The sequence below is a fragment of the Hyperoodon ampullatus genome, assembly GCF_949752795.1.
Source record: "Hyperoodon ampullatus genome assembly, chromosome: 7".
Classification (NCBI taxonomy): domain Eukaryota; kingdom Metazoa; phylum Chordata; class Mammalia; order Artiodactyla; family Ziphiidae; genus Hyperoodon; species Hyperoodon ampullatus.
The window spans coordinates 106,053,796-106,068,508 of NC_136920.1; the positions used below are offsets into that span (position 1 = coordinate 106,053,796).

Below are 14,713 nucleotides of genomic sequence, written 5' to 3' on the forward strand. Positions count from 1 at the left end.
TACAGCTAGAGAAATACAATTCTTCAACACTAATTTATGAGGGAGAGGAAGCCAATTTAAAAAAATAGAAAACTCTCTCCATACCAGGTGTCAAGGCAAGATGTAACACTGCATGATGCCACAATATGAGCAGTCACTGGATGACAGATACTGCAGAAATTGTGGTATTTGGGGATCTGGTAATTATGATGAAGATGTGAAAACACTGTACCAACAGGCATGCATACAAACACTGTGTGCATTCAGTGTGTGAGCTGGGACCTAAGCAGAGATCTAACACAAAAATGAGGCACTGTCCTGGGGTATCCATTAAAACCAGTGTGGGTGACTATATGTTGATTAAACCTTCCGAGGCAGCAAAGTGTGGGCACAATGCCATGTCTGGATTCTGCAGCTGTTTTATGATCCTCTTGCGGAATTTCTCCCGCACACGATTAAATTCCATTATGTCCATGGGGTCCTCTTCAATCCAAAACTTATGAAACTCGTGCATCAAGTAGCCTGTTAGAGATAAGACAGTGACAAGAATGCAAGGGAAAAAAATCCTTAATCGTATTCAAAATCACCCTGAATGCTGAAAAAGGTGTCAGACCAACGAACAGCAACCATGTCACTCAAAGATAAGATCAAAATACAGCAAATACTACTGTTAAAATTATTCTTTAAAACCAGTGCAGTAGAAGCTACCAACCTGCAAGATTTTTGCAATTGGTCCTAGAATTATTCTCACTCTGCTCAAGCAGGAAGAAAAATCAATTCTGCCATTTCTAGAATATGAATAACAACTGGAACATATTTTGAAAGGTCGACAGTGACTACTTCATTCTTCACCTCCTGATTAAATTAACATAATGGTGTGATTTTTCAAAAGTACTCCACTCAGCCTTTTTTCTCTTGATATTTGATTTGAGTGAAGTTTTAAATTACCCCGACAAATCAAAAGAATGCGTTCTGACAATCTATTATGAGAAAATAAAAACTGCAAATTAACTCTGAACAATAGAGTGGTCATTAAACTATATGAAATTGTTAATAAGAGATCTTTGCTCTGAAGCATAATTTCATATTCAAATACTTTTTTGTCTCAAAAATGTTATGTGGATTGGGAATATTTTTGGAATAAATGTTAAATATTTGATATGAGAACCTACTTATTGTTTTGTTTCCCCACTGTACCCCTCCCTCCTCATTTAGAATTGAAATGTGAATAGCTTTTTAAAAGACAGTAATAAGTATTTGCATGTAGTAAAGCAAAAGTAAGCTCAAGTGTCTCTATAATAAGAAAAAAGTATTTAAGGAAATAATACTAGTTAGAAAAGTGGAAACCAAACATTACACAAGCTTTACTTTGTCTTAATATTAGAAGGCAGTAGGAGATAGTTCAGAGGAAGGATTCTGGAGCCAGAAACCTGGTTTAAGTCCTAACCCTTCACCTCCATGGGAAAGAGTAAGCAGCAGAGATGACAGAGGGCAGGGGAAGAGAACTTTGGAACAAATATACTCAATTCTAATAGTAAAAAAAAATTCAATAGCTTTTGTTTTTCTGGTAACTAGCTACTTATGGGATAACTTTTAACATAGTTCCATAGACAGATTTTTAAAAACCTTTATTCATATCTCACTGTAATACAAAATTAGAAATGACCTTCCTTCATACCCCCAACACACACTGCCAGATGTGGGTCTATTTCCACAAACTTACCTGGTTACTCATTCATTACATTGTTAAGTATGCTTGTACATCTTAAAGTATATGGTCTTTCTCTTCAACTATACGGGGAAGGGTAGTAAGGAGAGAGAGAATTTATTTTATTCTTTCTTTGGGTTGACTCTTTCCCTCTAGGCTTGGACTGCCTCTGGGCTCTCTATACACATTAACACATCTTGTTAATCTGTGTTAACACAAGTTAACATATTGAATGCTTTTAACATCTCAGATGGGAACACATACCAACCCTCACCCAAATGCCTCTGGGCTACACCAGCCAGGGCCCACTGCCACTGTAGTGGGAACGTGACCATATCAGAGAAGCCCCAGATCAGAGGTATCAGCAATCCCAGGAGCCATCCGTCTGTCTCTGATCCATCTGATGCTTGGATTCCCTGTGGCAGCACCCAGTATTGAACTTTTCTGGTGACAACACTGACATTAGCCTGCTCCATGAATGAAGGATCTGATTCTTTAGAGGTGCTTTCTCACACTGGGCCAAAATTTCTTGCCCCATATTTCTTGGAACAAATTCAATCCTTCTCCAACTCAAGTATCTGAAGTGCCCTTTATGCCATGAAGTTAAGCATCCCCATTTCTTCTTACCATTTCTCATATGTCATGACTTGGAGTCTGTTTATCATCCTGGTTGTTTCATCACACACCAACAGAAATTCTTTCCTCTCATCTCAGTATCTTATTCAACCAAAAGAATTCAATCATCTACCCATCCGAAAGTATCCCAAGAATGGCATGAGGTACTTGTAAAAAATGAAGACCCTCCCAGATTCAACCAGACATCGCAGTTCAGTAAGATGAATCTCATGTCACTGAAGTTTGAGATCCATTGGTTTAGAAGATGCCCTCTTTTTAAGTTCCCTTGGCTTCTTTCTGAATGTTATAATTTTTATGGTTCTAAATAAAATCTGTGATCATTTATAATTTCTTCTTCCTTGCTAAATAAAATACACACATAATTTTCCTGACTTTGCTTCTGAGCTCAAATAAACATACCTGACCTGTTTTGTATATAGAGTCAGGTTTCCAATACTGATGAATTAAAAACATCTCATTGGTATCTCATGATTAATAAGTTATTTACCCCTATTGACAATAATAAGTAGGCACTGTGAAAAATACTTTAATGAGAAATTCACTTTTCCACAATGTACATTCTCACTCTAGAAATGGTCTAGGGTAGCATAGAGTTTTAGAAGAATACAGATCCCTTTGGTTTCACCATTTTTCTACCTTACATGCAACTACAGTAAAACATTTTGAAAGGTTTAAAAGACAGGCTAGGAGAAGAGTAGAAGGGAGAGGGGTGGTTAGTAATCTAAAACCATTCTCCTTTCTCTCAAGGCTACAAAAGTCAAGGTGTAAATCTTGCAAACTGATTCCCTAAGACTCTCTTTATCCAGTCAGAAAAATAATTAGACACTGTATAACATGATTTTTTATCAAAATGTAGAAATGGTGGCTTGGCTTCCAGGGTACATATCATAATCATAAAACTCCACTCATTTATATAACATTACAGAGTGTTCATAAATGCATGTGGCCAATTGATCAGTTGGCCCATCTGCCAATTAACAAATATGTAACAGATACAAGAAAAAGGTAGAGTTCTTATGCTCCCCAATTCTCAGTTTCTTGGAGAGGGACCAAGGTAGAAGTTTTCAGATGATGATTTGCTAGCTAAGGAAGCTAACAAAATGGCGTGAAGAGCAGAGGATGGAAAGAGGGGCCAGGGTATTGCTTATAGTCTATTATTTAATTCTTACAGCAGCTTTATGGAATAGGTAATGCAGATGAGGACATTGGGTTTAGAAGAGATACTTATACCTGGAAGCTGGAAGCCAGTACCTGAAATCAGCTGCCTTTTCCAGTATACTTTCTTTTTCTGGTTCTTATTTTTACTGAATAGCTCCTTTTTTTGAAGGTCAAAGAAAAGCTAATTCTTTATTCTCTTCTTGCTATTGTACTTCCTTCTGCTCACTACACCTAATCTTACTTTATTTCAATGTAGCTGCCTGTTCAGTGGAGCTTTAGATTGAATGTGATTTTCATAGCATACTGACTTGGCAGTGCAGTGCTCACTGAATAATACTGTAAAGTCAAAATGATAAGACCTATTATATTCTTATATTCTTTCACCTAGATGAAATACCTGTTTGGAATAATAATTTGGTTTTCCAACCCAAGACTGCAGCATATTTGTTGTTGCTTGAATGTGTCTTGGTTTTGCTTCACTGCATTCGGTTAGTAGACTGCAGAGATACAAGGACACAGGTAATTGCAAGAATACTACAGCGAGGAAGCGCAAAACTGATCATGTCTGATAGATGAGCAACGAATTCCGGGCACAGTTTGCTTCTTCTAGAGAGACCCGAGTCCCTCTGCCTCACCCCAGTCCACAGGGGGGTTGCTGCTGTTTCTAAAACCTGGTGAGGGCCTTAAAAAAAAGTAATCCCACTGCTTGCTTACTCACCCAGGTTAAGATTCTCTTGGAAGCCTATCAATTCAGGCCAAGGCCAAATTTTTCCAGAGTAACTAGACTTCCTTTCTCCTGAAAAGGACACCAGCCAATATTTTTGCCTCCCATCCATCCATCCATCCAACAAATATTTACTGAGCACCTATTCTGTACTAGGTTCTGTGCTGTGGATATAGTCATGAACAAAACAAATATTCCTGCTCTTATATGTCAATTCCTATGATTCTAACTTTGATTCTCTCCTGCAAGAACTCCCCACTGTATGGCTCTGATTTTCTCCTTAATGCTAATGAATCCCAAATCTGCCCTTGCAATTCTTCAGAGCTCCACAACCTTATATTAGAATGCCCACTATTCATTAGAATGCCAACTATTTCCCAAAAGGAACGCACCCCTGGTATACCTAAAACTAAACTCATTCTATTTTCCCTCAGAATTGCTTCCCTGGCTTCCCTAAGGAACATAGTAACTATAGAATAGGGTAAATACGAGGGGTAGAGAAACAAAGCAAGGGGTCCTATTTATCTACGTTTATGCTCTTTCAAATGGCTTACGAAACTCTTTCAAGATATCCCCCTTCCCCATTCCTGTTCTTACTACTGTCATCTCTAGACACCCCTCCCCCCACCCCAAATCCTATGCTCTATTCCTTGAATCCACCACGCTGTTTGTCTTGTGGCCTTTGCCTGTGCCACTCCCTCTCACTGGACCACTAGGCCACCACTGCTATATTTCCTGCTACCTATTTTTCAGTTCTCATGGAAAGTGGAATTTGCTTTAGGAAGCTTTCCCTGACGCCCAGACTGAGTGAGATTTTACTTCTTCAATAACAAAATTCTTCCCACTGTGTTTTATTTGTTTAGATGTCTGTCTTCCTCAACACAGAATCTGATCTGTAGTAAAACCTCAATATTATTTGCTGGAAATGGTCAGAATTGTTACAGGAGTAAATATAATCATCTAGTTGTCAAAGTAGGAGCTGTAATCATAAATGTAGGGGACTTACATTTTCCATTAACAAGTCATAAAGATGTATGTATTTTACAATTTGCTTTTTCATTCAACTTATACATAATTTATTTTATTTATTTTTTATTGATGTATAGTTGATTTACAATGTTGTGTTAATTTCAGGTGTACAGCATGATTCAGTTATACATATATATGTCTATTCTTTTTCATATTCATATTATAGTTCTCTGTGCTATACAGTAGGTCCTTCTTGGTTATCTATTTTATATATAGTCATGTGTATATGTTAATCCCAACCTCCTAATTTATCCCTCCCCATCTTTCCCCTTTGGTAACCATAAGTGTGTTTTCCATGTCTGTGGTCAGTCTATCTCTGTTTTGTAAAAAAGTTCGTTTGTATTTTTTTGTTGTTGTTAGATTCCACATATAAGCAATATCATATAATATTTGTCTTTCTCTGGCCTACTTCATTTAGTATGATAATATCTAGGTCCACCCATATTGCTGCAAATGGCATTATTTCCTTCTTTTTTATGACTGAGTAATATTCCAGTGTGTGTGTGTGTGTGCATATATACATATATATCACTTCTTTATCCATTCATCTGCTGATGGACATTTAGGTTGCTTCCATGTCTTGGCTATTGTAAGTAGTGCTGCAATGAACATTTGGGTGCATGTATCTTTTCAAATTATAGTTTTCTCCAGATATATGCCCAGGAGTGGGATTGCTGGGTCATATGGCAGTCCTATTTTTAGTTTCTTAAGCAACCTCCATACTTTTCTCCACAGCGGTTGTACCAACTTACATCCCACCAGCAGTGTAGGAGGGTTCCCTTTTCTTCACACCCTCTCCAACATTTATTATTTGTAGAGTTTTTGATGATGGCCATTCTGACCAGAGTGAGGTGATACCTCATTGTAGTTTGATTGGTATTTCTCTAATAATTAGTTATGTTGAGCATCAAATTATACATAGAGTCAAATAGTTTAATAAGTCTTGTTACAAAAAGCAAACAAAAACCCAGCAACACTTCCTGTCCTAATTCCTGCTTCCTTAAAGCAGCATTTCAGCTCTTCCAGCTGATTCTTTGATTATTGACCTCCATAGCTCTAAATAACATATTTTCCATTGCTTGATTTTTTGACTTGCCTCATCTTGAAGATTCTCTTCTCTTTCCTCTCCTATCGTTTTCCCTCCTCTCCCTTCCCCTCTTCTCTTCTCTTTTTTTTTCTCATGGATTTCCTGCTTTCTGTACCTCACTTATTCCTCTTAGGATTACTCTCTTATTTTATGGAAAAATATCTTTCAGTGGCTTCCTTATAAAGGTACAAGAAGGTAAAATGTTTAAGACCTTGTGCTCAAAAAAATGTGTTTATTCTACTCCACACTTAATTGGTAAGTTGGACTGGGTATAGAATTCAAAACTGGAAATCATATTCCCTTAGATTTTAAATAGTATTTGCTTAAATTTTTGAAGACATTATCCCACTCTCTTCTAGAATACAGTGTTGCTGTTGAGAAATCCAATGTCATCTTGACTCCCAATTCTTTATGTGACAGATTTGGAAATTTTTAGAATCATCTCTTTCCTATGTATTAAAATTTCACAATGATATGGACCTGAGTGTGAATCCATTTTAATCTATTATCCTGGTGCTTACTAGTTTAAATATGAGAAGTCATCCTTCAGTTCTGAAAATTTTTCTTGATTTATTTGTTTGATTCCCTCCCCTTAGTTTCACTGTTCTTTTTTCTGGCACTCCTTTTATAAGACTTTCAAGAATGGTCCTTTAATTTCTCAACCTTTATTTTCTATATTTCATCTATAATTTCTGTTCTACTTTCTGGAAGTTTTCAGCTTTATCTTCTAATCCTTCTTGGAAATTTCATACCTGTTATCTGACTTTTAATTTCTAAGAACACTCTTTTATTCTCTGAATGCTCTTTCTATGGCACCTTATTCTTGTTTCATAGTAGCAATTTCTTCTCTTATCTCTTGAGGATATTAATGATACATATTTTTGAAGTTTTCTTCTCTCTGCATGGTTTCTGTTTCTTTATAGTGGCTTTATTTATGCCTGTTTTAGACACTCTTTCATGTTTGAGGCTTTCCTTACTGTTCTTGTTATCTAGGGCTGCTTAAGAAATTATTCCAAAATTCAGTGGCTTAAAAAAAACATTTTAATATTCTCATGAATTCAGTGGGTTTGGAATTCAGAAAGGGTAGAGGAGGAATGGATCCACAATGTCTGGAATCTCAACTAGGAAGATCTGAATGTTGGGGGTGACTTGACAGCTGGTGGCAGGAATCATTTAGAGGCATCTTCACTCACAAGTCTAGTGGTAGATGTTATCAGCTGGGACCTCATCTGGGGCTGTCAGTCAGATTACCTACATATGATTGCTCTGTATGTCCTGGACTTTTTTACAACACAGAGGAATCAGATACCTTACATGGTGGCTCATGCTTCCAAAGGCAGCTCAATCCCTGATCTCCCGATCAAAGCCTTTTCTCTAAAAAAAAATTTTTTTTATTGATGTATAATTGTTTTACAATGTTGTATTAATTTCTGCTGTACAGCGAAGTGATTCAGTTATACATATACATATATATACATATATATATATATATATATATATATATATATATATATATATATATACACATTCTTATTTTAATATTCTTTTCCATTACGGTTTATCATAGGATATTCAATATAGTTCCCTATGCTATACAGTAGGACCTTGTTGTTTACCATTCTGTATATAATAGCTAACATCTGCTAACCCCAACCTCCCACTCCATTCCTCCCCCAACCCCCTCTTCCTTGGTAACCACAAGCCTGTTCTCTATGTCAATGAGTTTGTTTCTGTTTCATAAGTAGGTTCATTTGTGTCATATTTTAGATTCCACATATAAGTGATATCATATGGTATTTGTCTTTCTCTTTCTGACTTCACTTAGTATGATAATCTCTAGTTGCATCCATGTTGCTGCAAATGGCATTATTTCATTCTTTTTTATGGCTGAGTAGTATTTCATTGTATACATGTACCACATCTTCTTTATCCACAGAAGAAAGACTTTTCTAATGTAGCCCTAAAAGTCACATAGTGTCAAATCTGCTTATTCTCTTGGTCAACCAACTGGTCAGCCCAGTAGGGCTGGGTGAGAGGAACATAAAAACCTACCTTTTAATGGGAGGACTATCAAAGAATTTGAGAACATGTTTTTAACCATCACACTCAAACATCTGGTAATATTTGGTTACCTGTAAACATTTTTTACTAAATAAAAATCCAACTGGATTAAAAGCTGATTGGAAGCTCTGAGCACGTAGGTAGGGTTTGTTGATGGTGAGCATGACTGTAAAGTGATATGACTGGGCTGCTTCACTGGGGAGACCCAGAGGTCAGCATCTTCAGCTATCTTCTCTTGAGATGTTCAGATTTCAGAGAAGGCCCTTGTCAGTCTCTTGCCAAAGTGATAGGAATTGGGTAGGAGAAGGAGCCTGGGTCTCTGTCTTCATCATCACTTTCAGTATGGTTTGTCATCAGCTGTACTTGATTCTCATCAGACCAGAGACCCTTTATTTTTCTCTCCCTGTAAAGTACACCAGCCTCTGCTAAGAAGGGGTAAGGACAGAAGCTGTCTCCTGGGGAAGGGGATTTAGGCCTCTAAGTGCTTCTTAATGTATTTTCAAGCAATCTTGCTATTTTTGGTCTTATTATGTTAACCCTCATTTCTGAGATATCTAATGCTGCCAATTTTTGAACCCTTTGGGGAGTCCTGTGGAATAAATCAAGTTGCTTCTTACCTTTCCATGCCACCTATTAAGGATTTGCTCTCTCAAGACTACTAAATCATTTACCACTTAATCTGTTTTCCAGATTTCAAAATGAGATTTTCATGCTTTGTTTCTTTTTTTTTTTTTTTTTTTTTTTTTTGTGGTATGCGGGCCTCTCACTGTTGTGGCCTCTCCCGTTGCGGAGCACAGGCTCCGGATGCGCAGGCTCAGCAGCCATGGCTCACGGGCCCAGCCGCTCCGCGGCATATGGGATCCTCCCAGACCGGGGCACGAACCCGTATCCCCTGCATCGGCAGGCGGACTCTCAACCACTGCGCCACCAGGGAGGCCCTTCATGCTTTGTTTCTGATTTTTATCCTTGTGGGTTATGCTTTCTTGGGAAAATCCCTTTCTATTAACTTTAGTGTAATTTCAGAAGGGAGCATAATGCATACACTAATTATGTCATCTTTAACTGGAAGTCCTGCTTAAGCAGATATAAAAGAAGGCAGAATCCTAGATAACATAATCACTATTAATTTAGGAATTTAGATAAAGTAAATGGCTGTTAACTTGTGACTTTATCACATTTTAAAATTGAACTGGGGAACAACACTCTCCTGTGGTAGATTTGGGGTGGAATGATTGTGTCTTAACCATACTTAGAAAGAGTGGCAGACCTGTTTAGCAACATAACAACAGAAAAAAGGCTGAAAGAAACATAAGGAGAAGAATTTTGAAATTTTCTTGCTAAGAAAGCTCAGGTACAAGGCCCTCAGTGCAGTAAGCCTGGTTTAAACGGTTTAAAAGACATTTCTCCTTTAAATTGCTTAGATTGCTTGAAGACTTGGTAGACTATTGTTCTATATTCCTCCATATCAGTTTATGTCTGGCCAGCAAGGATCATAATGACACACAGCTACCTTTTAGGATTTTGCCTCTAAAATTAGAGAATAGCATCTGAGGGCTCTACTAAACGGTCTCGGTCTTTATCTTCTGAAACCTCAGCACAACTGCAACCTCAAAGGATACCCCTCAGGCAAGGACAACATAAGGCTCTGGTTCAGGGTCAAAAATACTTCTCTCTACTAGCACCTACACTTAGAAAGGGCTGCAAACACTACCCTCTGTAGCACTAGTAGTGGTAGCAGTAAAAGCAATACCAATGAGAACTCTACCACCATCTATATCACCCATTAAACCACCACCTTCTCTTTCTAATGTTCACTGAGCACTACTATGGGACTAGCTAATAAAAAGCCTTTTTATCCTCATCTCATTTTACCTCCATAGCAGCTCTATGAAGAAAGGACTCATTTTATAGATGAGATAGCTGAGGCATAGAGATGGTAGTTAATGTAGATCTGGGAGTCAACTCAGGCTGTCTTTAGAGCCTGCACTCTTAAGTGTTATGCCATGCTGGATCAGAGGAAGAAAGACATCTCTGATGTCTTTAAGTCAGATGGGAAGTTGATACATTGAATATTTATTAAGCAAGAGCTGGGAATGAGGAAAGATTCATGATGCCTGAAAATATGTGTAGGTTGTGAATGAGAAAACAAAATCAAAACCAAAGAAGGAAGTTCAAAGGCTCCAATGCAGCCAAATCATAAAGATGTCTCAGCTTCAACCCTTGTCTAGAGTGTTCTATAGAAACCTATATCAATAATTAAGCAACAGGACACTTACAGAATGTTTGCTGGAAGTGAGATAATGTTGGAGCTTCTGGAGCGATGTTGTAGAAATGAGTTTTTAGAGCTCCACTCACCAGTAGATTATATGTCAGATCAGTTATATTGATGCCCACAATTGCAAACGAGTACCTGTAAAGTGCAAGCCACACCAACTGTATATCACAAATGAGAAGTAAGCATTTCAAAAAATGATAATTTGATATTTAAATTGCTATTATCAGAGTGTCAGATTTCCCTTCTCTCCCCAACTTATCAAAACCCTGAATCTTATAAATTACCAGAAAATTTTAATAATATATGCCAAGAGAATTGAAAGTTCGCATGCTTTGAATTGGTAATGCCATTCCCAATTATATGAGAGAAAAAAATGGAAAATGGCAAAGTTTTATATGCAATGATAGTCATTACAGCATTATTTATATGGCAAAGATGTAAACTATTCATATATCCTAAAAAAGATGATTGGTGAAATAAATTATGGTAATCTCATATAACATATTACAACTAGTAAAAACCATACTCCTAAAGATTATTTAAGCAGGATATAAAACATTATGTATAGAACAAGCCAAGTTTTATTATACACACAAATGTGTAGAAAAACTAGAGTGAAATGCCACAAAATATTAATATGGGTATATTAGCGTAATATTATGATGATTTGTTTTGTTTACTTTCCTATATTTTTGAAATTTTCTATAATAAATCTTATATTACCTTTAAAATGAGGAAAAATTTAACTAGTATTTTAACACTCAGGGTATATTTTCTAGTCCATTTTCTACATGTCTATCTAAAATTAAGTGAAACTGAGTTCTTAAGTCCTCTCTGGTATTATAAATCCAGCACATAAAAAAAAAGGAGTTCTCTGCTCAGAAAAATTTTTGGATGAAATGGGGCATTATAAAAAAAGACCTTCTAAAGTAAACTTTTAACTAATAGCCTGATACTTGATAGAAATCCTTAAAAGAAGACTAGCAAATACAATTCCAAATTATGATTTTTGAAAATCATTTCCATACAGTTATAACTTTCTAAACTTCATCACTTGGTCACAGGCAAAGTAGTATCATATAATCATACAAGTAAATACAAAAACATATAAACAGGTCCTTTCCAAAATTCAACTGGATTATGTATTTCCATCAGGACAAGTGCATTTTCATCCTTGTCATTTTTTGCAGTGCTCTTCTGACTACCTTTATATATGAAGTCCCACACTCACCCAATTGCTTTATCCATCCTTTTCTTCTCCCATTCTGCTTTGCTGAATTTGCTGAATAAATGAATGAATGAGTAAATAAATAAATAAGACTTCTCTAATTGATACCTGTTCTCTTTTAATGTTTTTCTTTAAACTGTTGACTAGTTGTGGGGATGTCTGTAACTCAGTTATCAAACACTAATCAATTTAAATGTTAATAACTTAATTAACTAAAAAGCGACAATACAATTTATATGGAGCTCAGAAATGGAATTATTTAAAGCCATGCTACTTATCCCTTATTCACTATAGTACAGCAGTGAGAGACAGACCTAAAGGCCAAACATACTCTTTTATATTATCCATTAATTATCAAATAATACCTCCTCCTCTAGCAAGATGCTACCTCAGTAATGATTCCCCACTGCATTTCGTTTGGTTTTCCCTCATGGCAACTATCTTACTCAGCCTTATTTGTGATGTCTGGCACACAGCAGATGCCAAATAAATGTTTACTGATAAATAATTGAGTTAGTGAAAAAAGGAAAGAAGGAAAGAATAAAAGGGAGAGAGGGAGGGAGGGAAGAAGGGAAGGAGGAACTTATAGGTTTTAAAAATTCTGTTCCAACAAGTGCTGTGGCATTTCCTCCGGCTAAGCTAAGACAGCTAAATCATAGTAGCTCCATTTTAATTCATTTTTATAATTTGAGTTTCTGAATAAGACTGAAGAAAGGGTTCTATAATAAAAGCATTCTGAAAATACAGACTTGCATTCTATTACTTTGTGTACTTTCTTATTCCCCCTATTCTCACCCACTTCCATACTGCCAATATCTTGTAGGCAGGAACCATGTTGCACTCTTCTTTGTGGCCAATGTGAACTTTCATTCAGTGTTCTACACTAAAAATTGTGGTTAACCTTGGAATTAAATAAAAATTTAAAACTAGAGTTATTATGAACATTTAGCTTCCATCTAAGTAGGAGGAAGGAGAGTTCTTTATAAAACAATGCAAACACTACATTAAAAGACACGCATGTAACACACACAAAACACAGGCCCACAAAAACATGATGCAAACTGTTACTTTACTATACTTACTTTCTACTCTGTAAATGACTGGCTCTAATTCAAAGTAACTGTCTTTAATTCATGTTAAAATAAGCCACTTCTTTTTAAAGTGCAACAGCCAATTAAACCAACAAGTCAGCCAAAGAGGCATCAGGAGATTTTTACCTTAAAAGACTCATATCCAAACTAAAATGAGTTAGGTGTGAAACTTAAGAAATTTTATATAAACAAATTTATAAGGACCTATATTCTCTTCAACAAAGCTTTGTAAATACATAGTATCTCTGTATTTTGTTAAATTAAATCTATCTGCATTGGAAATATAAGAAAAGGCCAAATGACCTCCACTCATTTGATTACTTATAGGATATCCTGGCCCAAACAGAAGGAATTCCTCTCTTCAGGAAACACACACCCAACAAACAAACAAAAATACAACCATCAGAATTCTTCTCTTAAACTTGAACCTACTTTTATCTCTCAAGTTACTTCAGAATTCAATAGATTGATCTTCACAAGAGCAATAACGTATAATGCTTGCTGAAGGGTAGACAGGAAAGAACTTTCCTTAGTATTTTATGGTTTCTCCCTATTCAACACCTGAAATATTCAGGGCCTGAAAAAACCTATGTTGATATCACTATGGGTTAATATATAATTCTTTCAGACATTTGTGAAGGACAGCAGCGTTTTCAAAACATTCTTATTTGTATTCAATGACATTTACCATCAATTTGAAGTGATTAATACTTGAACTTCATCTAGTCAATTTTATTGTAGCTTGAGGGACAAAGTGTGTGCATGCCCACACAGACACACACATACACACACACACACACACACAAATACTAGTCTCTTCTTAAATCAGAGTAATCACACCCTCAAATAATTCCTCTCTAGGGGCCAACACAGGATTTAAAATTATAAAGCCTTTCTTTGAGAATGGCTCATAGACAAAATCAATCCCTCTCCAATGGTTAATAAAAAAAAAATATTTTAAGCTTATTGTCACTTCCCAAGGACCATGGAGGATTCATGTCTTTTAACTGATGCTTCTCCAAGGAATGTCAGTGCACACAGACTCCCCAGCCAATTTTAATCAGAGAAGTTTCAGAGTCTCTACATTACAGAAACATGTAATTCAGACAATGTAGTTAAAAAATGAAAACAGTTTGATTTTAACCATGTGATATATGAAGAAAAAGTTATGATTTTAGTGCTGTTTTCAAAGTAAATAAAACATAAAGAAAATGAAAATTTAAACTTATAAAAAGGTTATAGTTATAAATTTGGGAAGTATAGGATAATTTAATGAATCTTAGCCAATGGAAGCTAGAGTACGTATAATAGTAAGATGGGAGGGGAGCCACAAAGTCAACGTGTTTATAGATTTTGAGAGTTGTATGATAAAATTTGGGACGTATTTAGCAAACATGAACACTAACAAGATAACCTCTCATGCTGAGGAGAAAAAAGTGATACAAAACTATGAGTACAAAATAGAAAAACTCCTATAATAAGAGTAACTAAAGCATGTATACACTCTTTATAGTAATACAATTAGAAATACATTAATAGAAGAGGAGATTTGCTCTGTGCAGCAACATTCCCAGATGAAATGTCCCTCTCTTGGAGTAGATGGGGGAAGAAACGTGTGGTAATGTGTTCAGCCTTTAGATGAAGTTTCAAAATGTTTCTCCAACAGACATGGCTGTAGAAAGGCTCTTTGACATTTTCTATCAGGTCAGTCTAATCTGGTTTTTCCTTCATCAAAAC

General features: G+C 36.1%; 1 protein-coding gene across 2 annotated transcripts in view; it reads right to left on the bottom strand.

The window, feature by feature from the left end:
* Window positions 1-328: 328 nt before the first annotated feature.
* The window catches only part of ELMOD1 (ELMO domain containing 1), a gene marked incomplete at both ends in the record, with an annotated part of 71,066 nt that continues 56,681 nt past the window's right edge, over window positions 329-14,713 (bottom strand). For both annotated transcript variants that reach the window (XM_079708625.1, XM_079708624.1), the window contains 3 exons: window positions 329-501; window positions 10,659-10,792; window positions 11,889-11,939. In XM_079708625.1, the coding sequence (XP_079564751.1) occupies window positions 329-501; window positions 10,659-10,792; window positions 11,889-11,939 (358 nt within the window). The remainder of the gene's footprint in view (window positions 502-10,658; window positions 10,793-11,888; window positions 11,940-14,713) is intronic.